Here is a 10,406-nt window from a genome sequence, read left to right as displayed (position 1 = left end):
CAGCAGGGTGGCTTTGCTTGTTTTTTTGATTTTGTAAATTACTAAGTGACATGATCTGTTTTACTGCATAATGAAATATATTTTGCAGACAACACAAAAGTGAATAGTTGTTATTGTGCTTGTCTTTGCTGTGGTCTTTGCAGTTCATTCTTGCCCTGTGACTCTTTACATATTTGTATAATGTGAATGTGTGCTGTGCTGCACTTACCAAAGCATTTACATGGTTTCAACAGAGGGCATCCAATGCTTAATGTTTAGCTCAGCTTGAGAATGCATGGAAATTCTTCACACAATTTTTCAGTGAAACATGCATCCTCTAGAACAGTGGCGATTTTAGCATGTAAATCTTGTTGTGGCAAACATATTTTGGGGGGGGATGCATGCCAACAAAGTCACTACACAACACAACACTAAACAATACATGAATTGCACTATAACGGTAACAAACTGTGCCCACAAACTTTTAGGCCCTACATAAAGCTGTCCCAACAGCAGTCCCAAAACCTTACCACTGCTACACCTGGTTATCAGCGGAGCCTTGTCTGGCAGTGAAACAGTTAATTCAGCCTAATTTACTACTTTTAAAAAGAACATAGCTGATATGATTGACTTGCTTAAATAAATATGTTTTCTACTGACAATTGAGATGTACAAACTATGGCATAAGAGGACAACAAGCGGATAAGAGGCAGACAAGCGGATAAGAGGCAATCCGTAATTTCGATTAAGACATTAATGAGCGAGCTAGGACAAACGTTGTCAATATAACTATTTGTTCAGCACTTTTTGAAATGTACAGCGACAGAATTCAGAACATGGGCTGTTCTTACAGCATTCTCCCTGTACATCAAGTCAGAACCATAAGATAAATCAAGGGGGCATATAAGCAGACGATTAAAGCTCTTACAATATTCAATGATTACATTTATTTAAAACAGGTTATATGCTACATGTGCACCACCAAGTTAGAACAGTAGGCAAAATTAAGAGGGGAAAATGGACCAAATTATTAGGGTGAGGCACATGGGCTACTAACAGCTTACTACACAAAACACACTTATTATTACTTTCTTAGCTACAGTATACATATCTCCCTGGCATATTACACATTTTTGGACTCACCTTGTTGTGATTTGCTCACTTGAACAGGAAGATCCTTCGTGGGCAGATTTTGTCATCAAACTTTGTCATCAAAGTCTGGCATTCTCTGGATTTATGGTGCGTTCAAGACAACTGGGAATTCGGGAAAAAAACAAGGTTGAATCATGATGACAGCAGTGATCTTCAGGTCGTAGCTCTAGAAAGAACCCAGAGTTTCCGACTAACAATTCCGATTTGGATGACCGTTCAAAATGTATTTTCCCAGTCGGAGCTCGTTTTTTCCCGAGTTCCCAGTTGTCTTGAAATCACTAAAATCAGATTTCCCAGTTCTGAGTTTCCAGTTGTTTTCAGCACAGCAGAAATTATGCTAGATTTGACAGCATGGCCAATGTTGAATGTTTACCATTTTAAGCTTGGAAACGAGACCCTTAAACCCAGAAATGGGACCACACACCCACTCCACTGAATACCAGGCTAGGGATTGCTTTGCAATGCTTGCAGTTAGCCACTGATTACCTCCAAACAACTCATTGTTGAATTTGCAATTTCCAACTTGTTGTGTAATGTTTATGTCCAATGGCCGATGAGCCCCGATATGTTTTATCTATAATTTCTCTTCATTATTTATTTTCACATGACCAGGATAAAAAATAATTTGCCAGTAGATTGTCGACTTGATTCATGATGGTGACTGCTAGCTAAAATGTTCAAAGTATCAGTCCAATCAAAGCTACTGTAGATATAACGTGATTTGATGTAATTTTATCTGTGGCCAATGACCTTGAGCCTTCTTGGATGGGCACTTCTAATGTAACTCTATGGCAGCACCCAAGGGGATTGAATTTTCGACCTCTACCCTTAATTTTGGCAGTGACGTAGTGTCCCCATGAGTGACAGAACACTGAGCCAATCACAGTGCAACTAGAGAACATTAGCAACCCCTACGCTCCGTATTTTCCGGTGGCTGTCTTACTCAAGAAAGCAAAAAAGAGACCATGGTTGTATATAGCTTTATTAACTCAAGTATTTATTTTATTTTTTACATGTTTGCAAACTAATATGTATTAACGCCAAAATAACAAGCAAAACCAGCAAACCCACCCACAAAAAAAATGTGGGGCTCAAATTGTTACTTTTTTTGTTATTGTTTTTTTTGCTACAAATGTGGGGCTCACATTGTTAAGCATAGAAATGTAACCAAGCTGTGTGACCCACACAAGCAGATATACAGTTGTAGCCTGACGCCCATGGACAGTTCAAGCTATAAAAAACAGAAATGCCGGCGAGGTAATGGATATACCTAAAGCTGATGTCCTACAGAGATGTCCAACAGAGAAACCTTGTTTGACACATTGAGATCCAGCAAAGACAACCGCTCTCCCTAAAGGAAATAAATAAATGACGGGTTGCCACTGCTCTAGAAGGAAAAAGAAAACTGTCAGGAAAAAGTGAACACCACTATAGTTGCAGTTACTCTTTATATTAAACAGAGAGGCAAACGGGTGATGACAGAAACACATGTATTGTATGAGCCTTAGGGGCCAAGGAGCTGGACTGTATTTGATTCAGGTTCAAACAATCTATGGTCTGACCCATTATATCCTTACAGTATGCCAACATTGGTGGTATTTGATTGATGTTTGATGATCTTGTGGATCCAATCCAGGTGTCTTTTGGAGAACCGTGTGTACACTCCAGGCTTCTTGGGGTTGCCACAGCCCAGTCCCCCAGAAACCAAGCCTACAAAGGCTTTCTTACACTCCAACGGACCACCAGAATCCCCCTGGAAAAGGTCAACAAACATTTGACCTTTCATGCAGGTTAACATGGATGTTGGTTGGACCAACTAGAGCTCATGGCATGTGACTGGTTCAAAGGGTAATGCAACAAATTCCCATGAAAAAATACCCACACAGTCAGTATCTTGCAACAAAATGGTAATCAATGTAGTTAGATCTATCAGTTCCCCCACAAACCTTACCTTGCAAGCATCTGCCTGTCTTTTGTTGTTGCTAGCACAGAGCATGTCCTGGGTGATCACAGGGTTTCTGTTGTAGAAGCAGTCACAGAGCTTCCTGTCCAGTATGTCCACCTCTGCCACCTGCAGTGTGTCTGACGGCATGCTACCCGTAGCACTTACCACCCCCCATCCTGTCACCTCGCACTGTGTGCCAACCTGGAGGTCTTTGCCAGACTTTGAAACCTCTTTCACCTTCACTGCCTTGCTGTTTACCTTGACTTTCATCTTCAGCTGTAAGAACAAAACACCCCCTACTGTTAAGCATCAGGCGATTAGCTTGTGAAGATGACATGCAGACTTGGCGTATCTTGTGCTGCGTGATGCAAGCGTCCTCATGATATCTTCAATAAACAAATACAGTTGAAGTCGGAAGTTTACATACACTTAGGTTGGAGTCATTAAAACTTGTTTTTCCATCACTCCACAAATTTCTTGTTAACAAACTATAGTTTTGGCAAGTCGATTAGGACATCTACTTTGTGCATGACACGAGTATTTCTCACAACAATTGTTTACAGACCAATTATTTAACATATAATTCACTGTATCACAATTCCAGTGGGTCAGACGTTTACATACACTAGGTTGACTGTGCCTTTAAACAGCTTGGAAAATTCCAGAAAATGATGTCACGGCTTTAGAAGCTTCTGATAATTGACATCATTTGAGTCAATTGGAGGTGTACCTGTGGACGTATTTCAAGTCTACCTTCAAACTCAGTGCCTCTTTGCTTGACATCATGGGAAAATCAAAAGAAATCAGCCAAGACCTCGGGAAAAATGTTTTAGACCTTCACAAGTCTGGTTCATCCTTTCCAAACGCTGGTTCAGCAATTTCCAAACACCTGAAGGTACCACGTTCATCTGTACAAACAATAGTACGCAAGTATAAACACCATGGGACCATGCAGCCATCATACCGCTCAGGAAGGAGACGCGTTCTGTCTCCTAGAGATTAACGTACTTTGGTGCGAAAAGTGTAAATCAATCCCAGAACAACAGCAAAGGACCTTGTGAAGATGCTGGAGGAAATAGGTACAAAAGTATCTATCAACAGTAAAAATCATCCTATATCGACATAACCTGAAAGGCCGCTAAGCAAGGTAGAAGCCACTGCTCCAAAATCGCCATAAAAAAGCCAGAGTACGGTTTGCCACTGCACATGGGGACAAAGATCGTACTTTTTGGAGAAATGTCCTCTTGTCTGATGAAGCAAAAATAGAACTGCTTGGCCATAATGACCATCGTTATGTTTGGAGGAAAAAAGGGGAGGCTTGCAAGCCGAAGAACACCATCCCAACCGTGAAGCACAGGGGTGGCAGCATCATGTTGTGGGGGTGCTTTGCTGCAGGAGGAACTGGTGCACTTCACAAAATAGATGGCTTCATCGGGGAGGAAAATTATGTGGAAATATTGAAGCGACATCTCAAGACATCAGTCAGGAAGTTAAAGCTTGGTCACAAATGGGTCTTCCAAATGGAAAATGACCCCAAGCATACTTCCAAAGTTGTGGCAAAATGGACAACAAAGGACAACAAATTCAAGGTATTGGAGTGGCCATCACAAAGCCCTGACCTCAATCCTATAGAACATTTGTGGGCAGAACTGAAAAAGCGTGTGCGAGCAAGGAGGCCTACAAACCTGATTCAGTTACACCAGCTCTGTCAGGAGGAATGGGAATTCACCCAATTTATTGTGGGAAGCTTGTGGAAGGCTACCCGAAACGTTTGACCCAAGTTAAACAATTCAAAGGCAATGCTACCAAATACTAATTGAGTGTATGTAAACTTCTGACCCACTGGGATTGTGATGAAAGAAATAAAAGATGAAAGAAATAATTCTCTATGCCATTATTCTGACATTTCACATTCTTAAAATAAAGTGGTGATCCTAACTGACCTAAGACAGGGAATTTTTACCAGGATTAAATGTCAGGAATTGTGAAAAAATGTGTTTTAATGTATTTGGCTAAGGTTTATGTAAACAACCAACTATATCACTATTGATTCCGTTTTACCAACTAACGAGGCACAGCGCCCCAGAGTGCATGCTTTTGCTGTGATTAATTCACCTTGATTAACATGATGTCATCTTCCTTGGTTCTGTCACTGTAGGTGCCAGGCACATAGTACTCCTCAATGGCTACACGCTGTGTGTTTTTGCTGCTTGTCAGAGAGTGAGCTCCAAGGAGGGCTTCCACAAATTTCTTAGACTCACCAAAGACACTGCAATTCAAGACCACGTTTTTCTTGCTCACATTACATCATTTCCTCTGAGCTGCCATTTTCAAATACTTTATCCACATGCAAATGAGGTAAAAGCAAAAAAAGCACTTATTTTCTAAGCATGGTGTATGTATATGTCTGTATGTCTTTTTCTACGATTTTAAATGTCTGTTTGTACATAATGTTTTCATGTTCATATGTTCACCTCCTGGGGACTGCAGATGTAAATTAGCTTTCAGATAAATCTGGTGCAATGTATCACTTCTCATACTCATACAGACACTTATGTTTTGTTGTACACTGTCCCTGCCAAATAAACGTTATAAATCAAAATAAATATGGTGTCCTTGCCTGATCTCAGTAATTGAGATATTAACATGGTGTTAAATCCAAGTTATCAGCAAATTAACCTACCCCTTACAGTGAGCTGCCGTCAGAACCCACTGGTCTCGGATCAGAGTGCCCCCACATATGTGATTGTTCTTGACCTGAAGGGACACCATCCACGGCCTGGAGTGAGGCTTGACCTCATGTCCCCCCACGATTGTAACCTCAGAGCAAGCTGAGAGAAGAAGACATCATCATTGCAATGTGTCACAATAGATACAGCGCAGCGCTTTAGAGTGGCACAAGGTGACACAGCCATGCACAGGTTGAAAGATAGGCATAAAAGTTAATTGCCCTTACCTGCTAATTTCCAAACAGAGGCAATCAAGAGGGTGGTTTGCAGCAGTGGTCCCCCAAAACATATGATTCTGCTGAATCTCTCCATCTCAACTCATTGAGTCCATGGAAGAAGGCACATTTTATGAGTGTTCAGTAGGAGAGATAAGGGGGCTGAGATGGCTCTGCTTTTGCTGTGAGGTTTCTCTTGTGGTTTGTACAAACACATCTGCTGTTCACAACACCTGCAGACAATGCCTTGGTTTTGACACCTTTGCTCTCTCACTGTTACACGGCTTGCAAAATGTGTGAACCTGAGCTGGAGAAATGTGTCATGTGTTTTAACATTGTATAATTAAGAACAGAGTAAACATTGAAGTGGTGTACAAGATAAGTGGACAAAGGTTTGATTTAAGGAGGAACTTCTGAGATAACTTCTGAGATAAGTTCACAACATGCTCAAATGAGTGCTACCCCACTGGGCACAGACGCCAGTTCAAAGTCTAGTTTTGATTTACATTTGGTTGAGTTATCAACTAATGTGAATTCAACGCGAAATCAACAAACAGTTTTACCCTGTCATTAGATTTAGATTAAAAGTTGGGTGAAAAAAATACACAATTCCTTTATGTCAATGAGTTTTTGCAAATCCAATCAGTTTTCCATGTTGAGTCAACCTCATCACATTGATGAACATTTTTTTATGACGTGGAAACAACTGTCATGTATTGGGGGGGTACTGTCATGTATTGTCATATTATGTCTTGTTCCTGTTCTTTCTCTTCACTTCGTCTCCCTCTGCTGGTCGTATTAGGTTACCTTCTCTTCCTCTCCTTCTCCCAGCTGTTCCTCATCTTCTCTAAACTACCTCGTTCACCCTTTTCCCACCTGTTCCTTTTTTCCCTCTGATTAGGTCTCTATTTCTCTCTCTGTTCCTGCTTCTGTCTTTGTCAGATTCTCGTTTGAGTTTCTCATGCCAGAACCAAACTATCGTCTCGTTTGCTTCACCCTTGTCCCGTCCTGTCGGAATCTGCCTGTTCATCTGATGCTACGTGTGATCAGGTACCTCTGTCCTCTACGACCCGCGCCTACCCAGAGAGACCAGCAGTCTGTCGCCGCTAACCCAGCTATTCTCCTCTGCTGCTAAGAAGGGGACTCTTTTGTAAATATCAGAAGGACTTTATGATTCATTTATCGCCCTCTCTGCGGGTTGTCTATTTTGCCATTATATACATTTGAAGAGGATCTATGTCTTCCCTGTGTTTTGACATTAAAGGACTCTGTTTTTGTTAATCCGCTTTTGGGTCCTCACTCACGTGCATAACAGAAGAATCTGACCAAGAATGGACCCAGCGACTTCGGATCCTCTCCACTCAGCCGTCGAGATCCAGGGAGCGATGCTAGGCAGACACGAGCAGGAATTGTCTGCTGCTCGACATGCCGTTGAGACCCTGGCCGCCCAAGTCTCCGACCTCACAGAACAGATTCACCATCTCCGCCTCGATCCACCGGCCACTTCCAGGGCTTTCGAATCTCCGGAGCCCAGAATCAATAACCCGCCGTGTTACTCTGGAGGAGCCTGGTGATTTGACGGGGGTGCCGGAGGAATATCACAATCTGCGCACGGTGTTCAGTCGGTCCAGGGCCACCTCTCTTCCTCCGCACCGGTCGTATGATTGTAGTATTGATCTCCTTCCGGGAACCACTCCCCCCCGGGGTAGACTATACTCTCTGTCGGCTCCCGAACGTAAGGCTCTCGAAGATTATTTGTCTGTAGCTCTTGACGCCGGTACCATAGTCCCCTCCTCCTCTCCCGCCGGAGCGGGGTTTTTTTTTGTTAAGAAGAAGGACGGGTCCCTGCGCCCCTGCATAGATTATCGAGGGCTGAATGACATAACAGTGAAGAATCGTTATCCGCTCCCTCTTATGTCTTCAGCCTTCGAGATCCTGCAGGGAGCCAGGTTTTTCACTAAGTTGGACCTTCGTAACGCTTACCATCTCGTGCGCATCAGGGAGGGGGACGAGTGGAAAACGGCGTTTAACACTCCGTTAGGGCACTTTGAATACCGGGTTCTTCCTTTCGGCCTCGCTAACGCTCCAGCTGTCTTTCAGGCATTAGTCAATGACGTCCTGAGAGACATGCTGAACATCTTTGTTTTCGTTTACCTTGACGATATCCTGATTTTTTCACCGTCACTCCAGATTCATGTTCAGCACGTTCGACGTGTCCTCCAGCGCCTTTTAGAGAATTGTCTTTTTGTGAAGGCTGAGAAGTGCACTTTTCATGCCTCCTCCGTCACATTTCTCGGTTCTGTTATTTCCGCTGAAGGCATTAAGATGGATCACGCTAAGGTCCAAGCTGTCATTGATTGGCCCGTTCCTAAGTCACGCGTCGAGCTGCAGCGCTTTCTCGGCTTCGCAAATTTCTATCGTCGTTTCATCCGTAATTTCGGTCAGGTGGCAGCTCCTCTCACAGCCCTTACTTCTGTCAAGACGTGCTTTAAGTGGTCCGTTTCCGCCCAGGGAGCTTTTGATCTCCTCAAGAATCGTTTTACATCCGCTCCTATCCTTGTTACACCTGACGTCTCCAGACAGTTCGTTGTCGAGGTTGACGCGTCAGAGGTGGGCGTGGGAGCCATTCTTTCTCAGCGCTCCCTCTCTGACGACAAGGTCCACCCTTGCGCGTATTTTTCTCATCGCCTGTCGCCGTCGGCACGTAACTATGATGTGGGAAACCGCGAACTGCTCGCCATCCGCTTAGCCCTAGGCGAATGGCGACAGTGGTTGGAGGGGGCGACCGTTCCTTTTGTCGTTTGGACTGACCATAGGAACCTTGAGTACATCCGTTCTGCCAAACGACTTAATGCGCGTCAGGCTCGTTGGGCGCTGTTTTTCGCTCGTTTCGAGTTCGTAATTTCTTATCGTCCGGGCTCTAAGAACACCAAGCCTGATGCTTTATCTCGTCTCTTCAGTTCTTCAGTAGCCTCCACTGACCCCGAGGGGATTCTCCCTGAGGGGCGTGTTGTCGGGTTGACTGTCTGGGGAATTGAGAGGCAGGTAAAGCAAGCACTCACTCACACTCCGTCGCCGCGCGCTTGTCCTAGGAACCTTCTTTTCGTTCCCGTTCCTACTCGTCTGGCCGTTCTTCAGTGGGCTCACTCTGCCAAGTTAGCCGGCCACCCCGGCGTTCGAGGTACGCTTGCTTCCATTCGCCAGCGTTTTTGGTGGCCCACTCGGGAGCATGACACGCGTCGTTTCGTGGCTGCTTGTTCGGTCTGCGCGCAGACTAAGTCCGGTAACTCCCCTCCTGCCGGCCGTCTCAGACCGCTTCCCATTCCCTCTCGACCGTGGTCTCACATCGCCTTAGATTTTATCACCGGACTGCCTTCGTCAGCGGGGAAGACTGTTATTCCTACGGTTGTCGATAGGTTCTCTAAGGCGGCTCATTTTATTCCCATCGCTAAGCTCCCTTCTGCTAAAGAGACGGCACAAATCATCATCAAGAATGTTTTCAGAATTCATGGCCTTCCGTCAGACGTCGTTTCGGACAGGGGTCCGCAATCCACGTCTCAATTTTGGAGGGAGTTTTGCCGTTTGATTGGGGCTTCCGTCAGTCTCTCTTCCGGCTTTCACCCCCAGTCTAACGGTCAAGCAGAACGGGCCAATCAGACTATTGGTCGCATCTTACGCAGTCTTTCTTTTCGTAACCCTGCGTCTTGGTCAGAACAGCTCCCCTGGGCAGAATCCGCCCACAACTCGCTTCCTTCGTCTGCGACCGGGCTATCTCCTTTTCAGAGTAGCCTCGGGTACCAGCCTCCACTGTTCTCGTCTCAGTTCGCCAAGTCCAGCGTCCCCTCCGCTCAGGCTTTTGTCCAACGTTGCGAGCGCACCTGGAAGAGGGTCAGGTCTGCACTTTGCCGTTATAGGGCGCAGACTGTGAGAGCCGCTAATAAGCGTAGAACTAAGAGTCCTAGATATTGTCGCGGTCAGAGAGTTTGGCTCTCCACTCAGAACCTTCCCCTTAAGACAGCTTCTCGCAAGTTGACCCCGCGGTTCATTGGTCCGTTCCGTATTTCTCAGATCATTAATCCTGTCGCAGTGCGACTTCTTCTTCCGCGATATCTTCGTCGCGTCCACCCGGTCTTCCATGTCTCCTGTGTTAAGCCCGTTCTTCGCGCCCCCGCTCGTCTTCCCCCCCCCCCCCCCCCCCCCCCATCCTTGTCGAGGGCGCACCTATCTACAGGGTCCGTAAGATTTTGGACATGCGTCCTCGGGGCCGTGGTCATCAGTACCTAGTTGATTGGGAGGGGTACGGTCCTGAGGAAAGGAGTTGGGTTCCCTCTCGGGACGTGCTGGACCGTTCGCTGATCGATGATTTCCTCCGTTGCCGCCAGGTTT

General features: G+C 45.2%; 1 protein-coding gene across 1 annotated transcript; it reads right to left on the bottom strand.

Annotated features, from left to right (window-relative positions):
* Positions 1-2,095: 2,095 nt before the first annotated feature.
* Positions 2,096-6,269, bottom strand: LOC139410006 (granzyme A). The gene is made up of 5 exons (XM_071155425.1): positions 6,033-6,269; positions 5,760-5,907; positions 5,192-5,345; positions 3,083-3,352; positions 2,096-2,884 (listed from the first exon to the last, which is right to left on the bottom strand). The coding sequence occupies exons 1-5, from the start codon at positions 6,115-6,117 to the stop codon at positions 2,705-2,707; spliced, it is 837 nt and encodes a 278-aa protein (XP_071011526.1). The 5' UTR covers positions 6,118-6,269; the 3' UTR covers positions 2,096-2,704.
* Between the last annotated feature and the right edge of the window lie 4,137 nt (positions 6,270-10,406).

Source organism: Oncorhynchus clarkii, chromosome 5 (genome assembly GCF_045791955.1).
Source record: "Oncorhynchus clarkii lewisi isolate Uvic-CL-2024 chromosome 5, UVic_Ocla_1.0, whole genome shotgun sequence".
Lineage (NCBI taxonomy): Eukaryota > Metazoa > Chordata > Actinopteri > Salmoniformes > Salmonidae > Oncorhynchus > Oncorhynchus clarkii.
The sequence above is the reverse complement of the archived record's forward strand: the minus strand, read 5'-3'. Positions and strand labels throughout refer to the sequence as shown.

Coding starts and splice junctions, on each gene's coding strand:
- LOC139410006 (XM_071155425.1), bottom strand. CDS start 6,117: ATGGAGAGATTCAGCAGAATCATATGTTTTGGGGGACCACTGCTGCAA. Junction 3,353..5,191: donor ATGACATCATGTTAATCAAG/GTGAATTAATCA, acceptor TTGTTCTTACAG/CTGAAGATGAAAGTCAAGGT. Junction 2,885..3,082: donor GACAGGCAGATGCTTGCAAG/GTAAGGTTTGTG, acceptor GACCTTTTCCAG/GGGGATTCTGGTGGTCCGTT.